The sequence below is a fragment of the Scyliorhinus canicula genome, chromosome 18 (genome assembly GCF_902713615.1).
Source record: "Scyliorhinus canicula chromosome 18, sScyCan1.1, whole genome shotgun sequence".
Classification (NCBI taxonomy): Eukaryota; Metazoa; Chordata; class Chondrichthyes; order Carcharhiniformes; family Scyliorhinidae; genus Scyliorhinus; species Scyliorhinus canicula.
The window spans coordinates 34,716,546-34,730,583 of record NC_052163.1 but is presented as its reverse complement, the minus strand read 5'-3'; the positions used below and the strand labels follow the sequence as shown (position 1 = coordinate 34,730,583).

Below are 14,038 nucleotides of genomic sequence, written 5' to 3'. Positions count from 1 at the left end.
CCCCCCCAAACAATCAATGAAGGCATCCCCCCCCCCTCACCACTGCGGAAGTATCACTGGTGATTCCCCTCCCTGTGCCTGCAAGTTCGCCCCTCACAGTCCATTATTCCCCCTTCCCCCACCATACAAGAATGGAACCCCACTACTCCCCCCCCCCCCCCCCCCCCCGCCACCCCTGGCCCTGGCAGAAGCCCCCCAGCCAGCGACACGACTGCCAGCGAAGTATGGCGGTGCTGGACACTGTCCGTACGCCTCTCTTTCAGCAGCCACCATGCCAGGTTCAGGATGTCTGAGAGCACATGTGGACCGTGGATCGGGAACCCGGCCCATTGGAGATGGAGAGTCGCGGGTGGGCCCACTCATGATTTGCGAACGGTGTTTAACTAATGTGTGGCGTGCGTCACATTGACTCCGTTTTCAAAGAGACGGACCATCATGACTCGGCATCAAACCAGTGCCTTCCACAATTTCTGCATCGGAAGGTATTCTCCGCCCGATCGCCGTTCCTAATTTTGGTGTCGGTCAATGGAGAATCCCACCCATGTGTGGGAATTAGAGAGTCAACCATGTCACTTCATCACTGCAGTACTCCAGATCTTACAGAATGATGGAATGTATGAATCAAGCCATAAAATCTTTAATCATGAAGTGTCGTCAAACAAAGCATCATCTATACATGGCCAAGCTGCTTCTTAGAGTGACATTGCTCAGTGCAACTGTTCCCTCACCTGTGGAATTAATGTTCACAGATGATTGTGGACAACTTTCGTCACTCGTCAATTCTCCCAGGTGTAAGGTGCATTAATTGAAAAACAAGGGAAGATGAAAGATGCCCACAACTGACATGCAGGTTGCAAATTACTCAACCGCAACTTTGGGCAAAATGTTTGAGTCGAACACCCAAGTGATGGCACATGGAATCCAGCGAAACAGCAACATCACCCCAATTGTCTTTGAGGTCTCTCCTCAGTACGACGCTCCACAGCTCAGAAGTTAGGGGCCGATATTAGTTTCTTTGGTTGTCATCTAAATAGTTTGATTCTTTAAGTGTAAAACATTAGTCAAGAGAAAAGGGGAATGGTGTGCTGTGATGGATACGGATCTTTCAGGAAGCGTACCTTAAACCTCTATCAATCACTACCACCGAGAGAGGACATGATGTCGTAGTTTCTTGACTCTGTACTCAGTATACAACAGCACCACCTGTGCAGCAGATGTGCATACTCAGCCTCTCAGTTGCCATTTTATATTCTGTTAAATGACACAAGTTATTGGGATTTTACTAATTCTTGTCGTATGATTAGTACATTTGCATTGAATAGAAGAACGTAACAGTAATTAATAGCGGATAGTTTTGCTTTAACCAACACACTCTGAAACCAATTGTAGTACCCTGACTGCCACCAAGCCCGAGGTTAACTGATGTAGCACAAGTTGGGAATTTAACCTATAGCTTGGCATTCTATTGGGCTCACGTTCATTATTCCAGGGAGGGAATAAATTAGCAAATTTCATACAACATTGAAACCCTTAAGTATCATATGCTTTTTTAAAAATTAATTTATGGGATGTGGGCGTCGCTGGTTAGGCCAGCATTTATTGCCCAACCCTTGTTGCCCTTCAGAAGATGGTGGTGTGTTGCCTTCTTGAACCTTTGCAGTAAGCAATATGATATTTTTCCATTCTAATAAAAGGCTGAATTTTAATCTGCCAAGGTCGGCAAGTGACAGTGCATACAGGAGGTGAAAAAGGCAAAAGCTCTCAGTGTTTCGAGAAACCAGCGATCTTCTTTTCCCTGTACTTTTCTAATGGGCCCACCTACAACTTGCTTTCATTCTTCAGGCTATTGCTGCTATGGTTCTCATTGCATCCATTCCTGCAAGTGAAGTGGAGTCAGAATCCATGATGGGTAGTGAGTGTTTAACCAGGTTAGGTATATTCTGGGGAGTTTATCTCAGGGTGGGGTTGGGGGTGGGGGCTGTGGGTAGCTAGGGAGAGAAAATCAGTAAGAGGCAAATGAATAGCTTGAAAATGCCTTACACAAAATGGCAAACAGATTCTCATGATTTAAGGGATCGCAGGTGAGAGCCCTTTTAATTCAGTTGCCAGTTCTGTCAGTCAGTTTGTGAAACTATTTTTACTCAGGAGGTCTACTCTGGTTCGGACTGCTGGCCCCCCCCCAGTTCAAGTTGTAACAGGGTCCAAATGACATTGTGAGATCCCTTATTTGAATTCATTCTTGAGGTACTGGGCTGTCCACGCTGGGTGCATGTCCGACCTGAATAAGCTCCCATATGACAGATGGGTTTGTGGCCAGACACAAGATTTTCTCAATTTCAACCACTCACCTGTTCCATTTTTGTTGTAGGGATGATGAATAAAAGTAAAGTCACCATAGTCTCAGATGCAGCTATTCCCCATTTGAGGGGGAGAGCTGACTGGTGGTGATTTAACCTGAAGATCACCACACACCTCAGGCAAGGGGTAAGGTTGAGAAGGCAGATCCTGTTATATTACTTTGTCTCATACATATATTGTTCTTTTGAACCAGCCGAGTTGTTGAAATGAGCAATAGTCTTCTTGTAAAGATAAACTCATTTATTAAGTAATATAAATAAATATTGTGAGTTCTTTTTACTTAACACTCAACTAGTAAAACATAGAAACAATTGTAGAGATAACTAATTAAATTATACAATACAATGCTTTGATGACTAATAACTTCTTCTAGCACAAGTGATTAGCACTGTAGCTTCACAGCGCCAGGGTCTCAGGTTCGATTCCCTGCTGGGTCACTGTGCGGAGTCTGCACATTCTCCCCGTGACTGCGTGGGTTTCCTCCGGGTGCTCCAGTTTCCTCCCACAGTCCAAAGACGTGCAGGTTAGGTGGATTGGCGATGATAAATTGCCCTAAGTGACCAAAAAAGATGAGAAGGGGGTTATTGGATTACGGGATAAAGTGGAAGTGAGGGCTTAATAAGGGCCGGTGCAGACCCAATGGGCCAAATGGCCTCCTTCTGCACTGTATATGTCTGTTCTCTCTGCACTACTGATACACACTCTCACAGAAAGAGCGGGAAAGCTATTAATATAGGTCCTGACAATGAGACATCTCATGTTCAATTGCCTGTACTAGCATTACATATATTGATCATGTGTATTGCTATACAGAGATCACTTCAGATCCTTCATGAATAACCTCAGCCGATATGGGAACTGAATCTGCATTGTTGCCCTTGCTCGACCCAGCTGAGCTAAACTCCGATTATTATTCAGTGTCTGTCAGGGTACTTTCTATTGTATTTCATTCTGAATTATGTTTCTTACCAGTAATCTTGAAACGACAATTTGAAAGAAGATTAATTCATCATTAAAATATTTATTAGTTAATTATCCTATGGATGTGTTACAAATTTATTTGAAATCCAGGCATAAAGCTTAAGCCCAAAGTTTACATTTATCTACCAAACCTCGGATCTCCTGAAATGACTACCTTGTGATATATTTTACTCATTAAACACCAAATTCAATGTAATAGCTCTAAAGTGATTTTTTTTGTTTCTTAGTTTCCAGCCTGCAGGATTGATGGAGAAGATTCAAGCGATCGCACAGAACGTTTCGAACCTAACAACCAAAATGGAGCAGCTTCTGCAAATGACCCTCACAGCAAGAAGAGACGTTGCTTTCTACGAGAAAGGTACACTTTTACGGAGCTCCAATAATTCTATTCTGGACCGTATGAAAACCCACGGACAGACAAAATCTGAATAGATCATTGGAATTCAAGTGATAGATTAACACGATTGCAAATCCTTGCTACACAAACCATGTTGAAGCTGCGAAAGTCAATTAAAATCCCATCCATATTTGAAGTGTGGATCTGTTTACTTCTTGATTTGTGATTTGCATTTCTGAATACATTCATTTGATTCAGTGCGCTTTGTTTCAACAGATGTCTCAGTTCTTACATAAAACAGAATGATGCTTCAGGCTACATACTTGGAAAATTTCAACCTCAGTAACTCCAAAAACTGACTTTAAGCATTTCTGAAGCACTAAATTATTGGTAGAGAAAAACAAAATTCAGCAGACTCCAACCTCATTTGAAAATATGCCAATAATTTAAGACGACTCTGAATTCACCTTGGGCTATTGCTCAAAGTGGCCAAGAGTGAATGGACAGACCATTTTAACGTTTTGCCCGATTTTTCTTTAATGAACTCACAAAATGGGCTGCCAATTTGTTAGCACCCAAGACAAATTTATGTCCCAGAACATTTCTGGGCAATACTGACCATAATTAAGATCAGAACAGCAGAAGATCAAAATATTGCGGATGCTGGAAATCTGAAAGAAAAAATGATAATGGTGGAATTGCTCAGCAGGCCAGGCAGCATCAGGAGAGAGATCCATGATTTTAGGTCAATAATATTGATCAGTAGTTTTGGGTCATTGATGTTCATCGAAACCTTTCATCAAAATCGGAATGAACTGTGAAGCTATTCAATGTTCTGGGCTCATATGAGTCAGCTTCTAAATTTAAAAAAATTTGTTCATGGGATGTAGGCATCGCTGGCTGGGCCACCATTTATTGCCCAACCCTAATTGCCCTTCAACTGAGTGGCTTGCTAGGCCATTTCAGAGAGCATTTAAGAGTCAACCGCATTGCTGTGGCTCTGGAGTCACACGTAGGGCAGACCAAGTAAGGATGGCAGATTTCCTTCCCTAAAGGACATTAGTGAACCAGATGGGTGTTTGCGACAGATGATAATGGTTTCATACTCACCATTAGAATTTTAATTCTAGATTATTATTGAATTCAAATTTCACAATCTGCCACAGTGGGATTGAAACTCGGGGTTGACATTGACCTGGGTCTCTGGATTACTAGCCCAGTGACAACACCACAACGGCACTGCCTCTCCCTTTATCAGCTATGTTATGGAGACCAGGACACTTTATTAAGATTTTTACATTCTATTGTTGGATAGCAAGAAGCCAGAAGTACTTACTCTGGGCAATTCATATACGAGAACTTGTAAATTATAATCGTCTTTAATCCTGTTCCTAAATGTCATTATCCTTCTTATTACTTCCAAAATTGAGTCTTCTCATATTATTTATTTAGAAATTACTTTTTCTTGTTTATTAATTTCATCCTGAAGTTTGACTTCTTTCATTCAAAATGGTGAAGTTGACTGGCACCATTATCTAATGCAATCTTGGCCAGCAGAAACAAAGATTCAAATCAACCGAGTCAAATAGGACAGTTTTTCCTCGGGTTTCCCTCCCAACTTCAATAAAATCTGTTCTTCTGAATGCTTAACTGGTTACTGATTTGTTGCTAAAATGTACACAAGGTTGGAAGATTTGAATGATGACGAGTGCTCTGGTGCTTAAAAGCTGAGATTTTTGATCAAGGGATGTTAGGTAAGAGATTGAGCTCACTGGATCCTGTTTTCTGTTTGCTACAAGGGCCTTAGAGATCCAAAATCATATCTGTGGCTTACGCACACACTTTGGGGCAAATCACGGCAGATACTAGGTTGGTGAGAGTATGCATGCAGTGGACATTCACTGAAAGATGCAGAGTGGACAGATTATGATGACAATCAGCATGCACTGCTGATCTGATGCTGGAGGTTGGATGCATTTTGGAACTCAATACACCACCAAACACTCTTTCTTAACCTTGTTAAGCTGAACCACCAGTCACCTGCAGCAAGGACCAGAGCTTTTTAAAGGGGTTGTCAACTACTTGGAGTTGTTGGTTAGTGTCTTTGGGCTGATACTATGGTCCTATACATGCCTGTACTTTCAATAGTTTTTCTTTGTAGATCTGTTTATGTGTGAGCAAGAAACACAGCATCATCAGCATATAGAAGAGTTCTCTAATCAAGATGTTCTTGTCTCGTCGGGCGGGGGCGCAGTGCTTAGCACTGCTGTCTCGTGGTGCCGAGGACCTGGGCTCGATACCAGTCCCTGGTCACTGTTCGCGTGGAGTTTGCGCAATCTCCCCGTTTCTGCGTGGATCTCATCCCTGCAACCCAAAAATGTGCAGGGTAAGTGGATTGGCCAAGCTAAATTGCTCCTTAATTGGAAAAATGGAAAAATATATATATTTTCGTTTTTGCTTTCAATCTGGACAGATTGTAGAGTTTTGACGTAGTATATGGGTAAACTTCTTTTGTATCTGCAGGGAAGTCAGTGGCTCGGATCATGGAGATGAACATATGAAACAAAGTGGGGACTAGGACACAGTCCTTCATTATTCACCCTGTAACTGGAGGAAATCAAATAGTGCGGTGCAGTTCGTGTTGTTACGAAAGGAACAGGAACTTTGGACTGACAATTTCCACAAAATCTCATAGTAGTGCTTTAATGAGATACATGAAAGTAAGCTAAAGAGGTGTTTCCTGTTAACCATTTTTCTTATTGGCTAATGGAGAAGAACATATCTGCTGTAGATCTGCCAGCACAGAAAGGAGACCACACTTCTGGATACACATGGTCGGCAAGTAGATGGAGTACTTTAAGCGTGATCTTAGTGCAGGCCTTCTTTGTGATGGTAAGGAGTGAGATGCCCCTGCAGCTATGTTCGGACATCAGAATATGGTGTCGAGAAAGATAACATGAATTCATGTCTGAGATGCAAGCATCCAAGGTTGGTGCAGAAGCCACTTTAAACAGCACCTTCCAAACCCACAACCATCTAGAAGGACAAGGGCAGCAGAGACATGAGAACACCACCACTTGGAAATTCTCCTCCAAGCCACGCACTTTCCTGGCAAGGAATCATACCTCCGTTTGTTCATTGCTGTTGGGTGAAAATCTTGCAACTCCCTCCCTCACACCACCTACACTGTATGAACTGCAGCAGTTCAAGAAGGCGCCTCACCACCACCTTCTTAATGGCAATTAGGGATGGGCAATAACTGCTGGCCTAGCCAGAGATACCCACATCCCATGAATGAATTAGAAAAACCCCAAGTGATATTGACAGTAGCTTCATCAGTTGATAGGCGCTGTACGATGAAGTGTTCAGAAGCTGTACTGTGGCTCAATCTGTTGTTGACTGTTCAGCATAGACCATACTTTCCATGGTCTTCTGCCATGCCAATTGACACAGTCAGCTTCAAACTCAAGTAGTTCAACGTCGATCTTGCGTACACTTGCTATGGGATGTGGGCTATTGTTCATGCCAGAGCTTCCAAGCTGGAAAGTTTTACCTTTCTTTCTCATTGTTGCATAGCTTAGGCATCATTTTATGAGGTACAAGCTTGCTGAACACCTGAATGTCCCTCTTAACCTCACAAAGTATATACAGAGGAAAGAAGAAAGCCTATTTGTTTGGAGTATAGTTGGTTGCAGGAGTTGCCAAAAGGTGCTTGCTGGAAGGAAAAACCAAGAGACTAATGGGGCTACACTCCAGAGTTTGTGTTGCATTTACTCCCTTAGCCTTCAGCACATTAATGTTTTAAAGGTGCTGTCTAGCAGGGTCCGGGTCACCAAATACGTAGAAACGAACAAACGGAAAAACGGGTAAACAATAATGAGTGGAAAGAAAGCTGTCTTTTGAGGCAGTTTCAGTGGTGAAGCTCATCGTCCATGTGGGCCAGGTCATGAACCCTCCCACTATGACCAGCACCTCAGCCCTGGTAATAACTAGTGAGACCCAGCTTTATCAGTAATCCCTCTCAATAAAGCCACAACCTCAGTACTAGAGCCCTCAATAAACCACAAACTCAACAATTAAAACCCCTTAATAAACCCCCACCTCAACACTTCAACCGCCCCCCCCCCCCCCCCCCCCCCCAATAAACCCTTCACCACAACAATTTAAATTTCTCAGGAAACCTCACACCTCAGGACTTAACCTTCTCAGTAAACCCTTCACCTCAACAACTTAATCTCCTCAATAAAGCCCTCGCCTCAGCACCAAACTAAACCACCGGTATTCAGACACTCGTCACAGTGCAACTTTTTGTTCCCTTTGCCAGTGCTCAGGCTTCTGCACAACCTGAGCCACTGGCCTTCACGTCCCACCTAGAAACCAGCTAACGGCCAAAACCAATCGCCCAGCACAAAGAGGGCCCACCATTGGCCAGCTCTATGAACTTGAAACCCCTTGGTTACTGGATTCTTGTCCTCGATCCTCATTGCTATCCAACCCATGCTCTGCCTTCCCTGCTCTGCCATTTTAGGAACTCTTTAAGAGATACATGCTAGCTTTAAGCAGTGCTGGATAGCTTTAATTGGTGCGAAGGAGTTATGATTTTGGCCCGCTTGCTGATATGTGTAGCTAATTAGCAGCATTATGAGAGCCGGTTGCACCACTCAAATGAGTAGGAGCATAAAGTTGGCGTAATGGCAATATTAAATTGTGTGGGCAGAAGTTTAACACGCATCACAATCTTTGCCTATTTTCTGGGACTATTCAATTTAGTCCCAGTTTTTGGAAGTCAAACTTCTCCAGCTCCCTGTTTAAAAAAAATGGAAGATCACTGTTTTCAAAAGGCAATACATGACTCTGCAGTGAAAATTGAGTTCATTAGTAAAATAGTGAGGAGTGCGAACCATCATTTGGATTCTCAAATCTGTTCTATTTCAAAATGATAATATGTCTATTTATGTGAGTAAGAAAATCCCCTGAGTTTAATATTGGAGTTTGTATTTTTGAAGACATTCAAGAACCTAGACCATTTTGTAGTTAGATGTTTTTTTTTTATTAGTCTATTTATTAGGATGTTCAATTTTTTGCAAAAGGTTTGCAACAAGCAAAACCCAAACGATAGCAATATGTATCAATGTACAACAGGTACAGCACAAGATAATAGTCTACATAATTGTGAACATATAAGACCAGATGAATCAGGGACGATGGGCTGGATTCTCCGGTCGCTGACGCCAAAATCGCGTTTCGACGACCGGCCGAAGAATCCCTATTTCCCGACCGAATCGAGAGCTGCTCCGCCCCCTCCATGTATCGACGCCCTCTTCTCCAGACCCAGACTGCTGGAACAGGCAGCCATCCTTACCATCAAGATGGCAAAATGACAAAATCAAAGACAAAGTGAGGATTAGGCAAAACAAACCTTAATACTCAATGTAGGGTCTCCCCATCGAAAAAGTAAAAGAAAAGAGCAAGAATAGTATTGAAGAGCAAGAATCCGAACGGCCATAATCCCATCTCTCAGCCCCAGATCAAACAACAAAACAGATCACTGGACCATCAGCACCAGTATCACCCACAAAAGGAAAACAGGATATTGTGGGGCTCAGAACCAAAAGGAGTATAAACTGGTCCAAATTGTAGAACGGGGGAAACCCTGGTGTGGGACCCGCCACACCCCCCCCCCCCCCCCCCCCCCAACAAACAAGGCTACCCAAAAGAAGAAAGGGTTAGACCACTGAAAAGCCAACATAGATCCATACTGGGGAGCCACCAAGGCTCACCATCCAGCACCACCATAGCCAGCCCTCACAAAGAGAGAAGTAGAAGCAACACCCCCAAAATCTCCCAAAGTCAGAGAAAGAATGAAGAAGAACAAGAACTAACTCCTTGGATCCACAATCCATCTCCTAAGATATTACTACGAGGCAAGAATTGGCCAACCAACCACCAAGTGGGCCCTTTCCAACTCCCAAGATGAAAGGAATAATGATGATTGCTGGACACAGCCTTTAGACTCTACCCCAATCTTCACCTCTCTGGATGCAGACCTACCCACACCAGACTTCCCCACGACATAACCAAGGGAGGAACCCCCACCCAAGGAGGAACAGGATACTGATTGCTATGCAGAGCCTGGCCTAGCCCATCACTGTCACAAACAGAAAAGAAAGATTGGAGAGTTGGCTCCAAGTACTCACTTCATACCCTGATCCCTACACACCTCCGAAACCGAGGCAATTCAGGAGAACACAACATCTCTCCCACCCCCGCCAAACCATCCCATTCACAATTCAACTCAACAACTGAACAAACACCCCATGCCCCAACAGGAGAAGAGAAGATAAAGAAAAACCCTCTTGGGAGGGACCAATCCACTTACCACCAGATAAAGGATATTCTGACCGGTCTCACTCACAAGAGCTCTGACAGTCAACAAGGGAGACCCACAACAGAAGTGGCTGACTGCCTCCTAAAAGACAGTCCAACAAACCCCAGTCCTTACCAGTCCAAACCACTGTTCACCTGGGGCTGAAGAAGAAAAACACAGCCCAAAATGAAAAAAAAACCCTAACTATAGGGGACTTTCCTTGAATGGAGCAAACTCAAATCTAACCTTACCACCCACACCCTCCATCCCTCCCCCACCCCTCCCCGCTCTTGCTCTGCTTATTCTCTCCTCCCCCCCCCCCCCCCCCCCCGCCGATAAAAAAACTGTGCACAAATCCTAAACAGAATTTTCAGCCTAACATGATAAAACCTTGTTACAACAAGGTTTATAACAATGCAGGACATCAAACCCAAAATATTTACTTGCCTGCAAACAAATGAATTGACAACATTAGCAGCCAACCACATGATTAACAGGGAATAAAGTCCAGGATAACAACTGAGAAACATGGCTGGTGTATAAAGAAAATATACATCCAGGATAAAGCAGGATCTGCAGCACCGAGCATTCTTCAGGATCTCCCAAGGATTCCAACCAACGGAGCACAAATCCCATTAGTTAGTTCCAACATGCCGACTCAACCAAGCCCAGGCGGTCAATTACCTAGGCTCCAGAAGCGGGGGATGGCCCAGCCGGCTCAGGCAACTCCAACTCCTCTTGACCGACAACAGGAACATTACTACACAGAATCAGGGGTTGGAGGGCGAACTCAACCACAAACCTTGAGGACAGGATTAAATGTGGTCCATCAAATTCAATCTTCCCGGACTTCCGGTTGCGGCTATGACTAGCTAAGCCGCACATTTGGAAGCTCCTGCAACAAAGGTGTTTTTGGGCCAATTGGAGGGCCCGAACGGCGCTGAAAAAACGAATCCCGGTGGGGGAAGGTCCCCTGAGGAGAACTAGACCGATTTTATGGTCGGTACCCGGAGTGGAGCGGCAAGAAAAACGGCAGCAGCTCCCCCAAAAAAGCGGGGGAAGAAAATCAAAATGGCGGCCGGCGGTGTATCGGAGGAGTGGAAGAAATGGGCGGAGGAGCAGCAGGCCGTTCTCCTCTGTTTTTTCACGGAGATGAAAGTGGAACTCTTAGAGTCCATGAACGCGACGGCCACCAGGTTGGTGGGAGCCCAGGCGATCCAAGAGGCGTCGATTAAAGATCTGCAGCAGGAGATGACCGCGAGGGAGGAGGAGGCCACAGTCATCGGGGCAAAGGTGGAGGTGCACGAGGCACTCCACATGAAGTGGCAGAGCCGCTTCGAGGAGCTGGACACTCGGATGAGGAGGAAAAATTTGAGGATCCTGGGCCTGGAAGAAGGCCTGGAGGGGTCGGATCTCCCGGGATATGTGGCGGAGATGTTGAGCTCCCTGATGGGGGAAGGGGCCGGTCCGGCCCCCCTGGAATTGGAAGAGGCATACCGGGTCATGGCCAGGAGGCCTAGGGCAAACGAGCCCCCGAGGGCGGTGCTGGTGCGGTTCCAGCGGCTAAGTGATCGAGAGAAAGTCCTGAGGTGGGCTAAAAGGGAGAAAAGCAGCAAGTGGCAGAACTCGACGGTAAGGGTGTACCAGGACTGGAGTGCGGAGGTGGCAAAGCGGCGGGCCCGGTACAACCGGACAAAGGCGGTGCTACACGCGAAAAAGATCAAATTTGGAATGCTGCAACCGGCGCGCTTGTGGGTCACCTACAAGGACCAACATCATTATTTCGAGTCCCCAGAGGAGGCCTGGACCTTTGTACAAGAGGAAAAGTTGGACACGAACTAAAACCTGGGAGCACCGGCGGTCGTAGCCGCCGGGGGACTCTTGATTGAGCAAGTGGCCTTTTCTTTTTCAGGCCAGGTCGGAACTGGGTAACAGTTTCGTGGAGTGTTTGGGGTGTTTTTTCTCGAACGGTTGACTTTTCTGAATATTTTGAAGGTTTCGAGTTGTTGGGTGTTTCTGTATATTTGTACTGTTGAAATCTCTATTGTGGGTCGTTGGCTTCTTATGGGGTGTTTTTTTCCCGTTTCCAATTTCCCTTAGTTATTACCCCTCTTACCCTTTTTCTTTGGGTGCTTGGGGGGATTTTTTGTTCTTTTTTTCTTTTCGGGCTATGGTTATCTGCGGTTATTTATACTGTTTGATGGAGGGTGATGGGTGGGCACACTGTTAGTTGATAGTTAGTTAATTATTTTGTTATTTAAGTATGTAGTTAAGTATTTATGTATTTAGTTGCCATTGGGTATTTGTATTTATATCGTTAAGTTGGGGAGACGGGACGGGGGGGAGCGGGTTGATTATGCGGGTCTTTCTCGGGGGTTTTAAGGGGATCTTTCACGGGCGCAGATGGGGTGAACCGGGAGGAGTCGGAAGGTGGCAGGAGCAGCCGGGTCAGCGGAGACCAGCTGACTCTCGGGAGTACGATGTGGGGTACATCGCGGCTAGGAGGGGTCCTAGCCAGGGGGGGGGGGGGGAAAGGGGGGGGGGGCTGGGGGGGGACACCGGGTTGCTGCTGGAAAGACCAGGGACGAGAAGGGGAGAGCCGGGGGGGTGGGGGGGGGGGGGGGGGCCATCGCTATGGGAAGCGGGTCAGAAAAGAAGGGATGACCCGGGGCGAGCAAGGGACAAGACATGGCTAATCGACAGGGAGTAGGGACGGGTCGCTCTGCGACCCGATTGATCACGTGGAACGTAAGGGGGCTGAATGGGCCGGTCAAAAGATCAAGGGTCTTCTCACACCTGAAGGGACTGAAGGCTGATGTAGCAATGCTGCAGGAGACTCATTTGAGGGTAGCAGATCAGGTCCGCCTGAGAAGGGGGTGGGTGGGACAGGTGTTCCACTCAGGCTTGGATATCAAGAACCGGGGGGTGGCGATTTTGGTGGGAAAGAGGGTGTCGTTTGTGGCGGCAGAGGTGGTGGCAGACAAGGAGGGCAGGTACGTGATGGTGAGGGGTAGGCTGCAGGGAGAGAATGTGGTACTGGTAAATGTGTATGCCCCGAACTGGGACGACGCGGGTTTTATGAGGCGCCTGCTGGGCCTCATCCCGGGACTGGAGGCAGGGGGCCTGATCATGGGAGGGGACTTTAATACGGTGTTAGACCCTGGGCTGGATAGATCGAGTTCCAGGACGAATAGGAGGCCGGCAGCGGCAGAGGTGTTAAGGGGGTTCATGGAGCAGATGGGAGGGGTAGACCCATGGAGATTTGGTAGGCCTAGGGCGAGGGAGTATTCTTTTTTCTCCCACGTCCACAGAGTGTACTCTAGGATCGATTTTTTCGTATTGAACAGGGGGCTGATACCGAGAGTGCAGGACACGGAGTACTCGGCCATTGCGATATCGGACCATGCACCACATTGGGTGGACGTGGACATGGGGGAGGCGCGGGACCAACGCCCGTTGTGGCGCCTGGATGTAGGGCTGTTGGCGGACGAAGAGGTGTGCAGAAGGGTGAGAACGGGCATTGAGAACTATCTGGGTACGAATGACACAGGTGAGGTGCAGGTGGGGACGGTCTGGGAGGCCTTGAAAGCAGTGATTAGAGGAGAGCTGATCTCCATAAGGGCACACAGAGAGAGGAAGGAGAGGCAGGAAAGGGAGAGGCTGGTGGGGGAGCTCCTAGAAGTAGATAGGAAATATGCGGCGGCGCCAGAGGAGGGGCTATTAAGGGAGCGGCGTAGCTTGCAGGCCAGGTTCGACCTACTGACCACTAGGAAGGCGGAAATGCAGTGGAGAAGGGCGCAGGGTGTGGCGTATGAGTACGGGGAAAAGGCGAGCAGGATGCTGGCACACCAGCTTCGTAAGCGAGATGCAGCCAGAGAGATTGGGGGAGTGAGAGAGAGGGGTGGGGACGTAGTGCAGAAGGGGCAAGAGGTGAATAGGGTCTTTAGGGACTTCTATAGGGAATTGTATAGGTCTGAACCGCCGAAGAGGAGAGG

The 14,038-nt window shown here is 46.5% G+C and overlaps 1 protein-coding gene across 3 annotated transcripts in view; it reads left to right on the top strand.

Moving 5' to 3' along the window:
- Positions 1 to 14,038, top strand: part of LOC119953757 (alpha-1,6-mannosylglycoprotein 6-beta-N-acetylglucosaminyltransferase B-like) — a 1,231,367-nt gene that overhangs the window by 604,471 nt on the left and 612,858 nt on the right. For all 3 annotated transcript variants that reach the window (XM_038778343.1, XM_038778342.1, XM_038778344.1), the window contains one exon: positions 3,567 to 3,697. In XM_038778343.1, the coding sequence (XP_038634271.1) occupies positions 3,567 to 3,697 (131 nt within the window). The remainder of the gene's footprint in view (positions 1 to 3,566; positions 3,698 to 14,038) is intronic.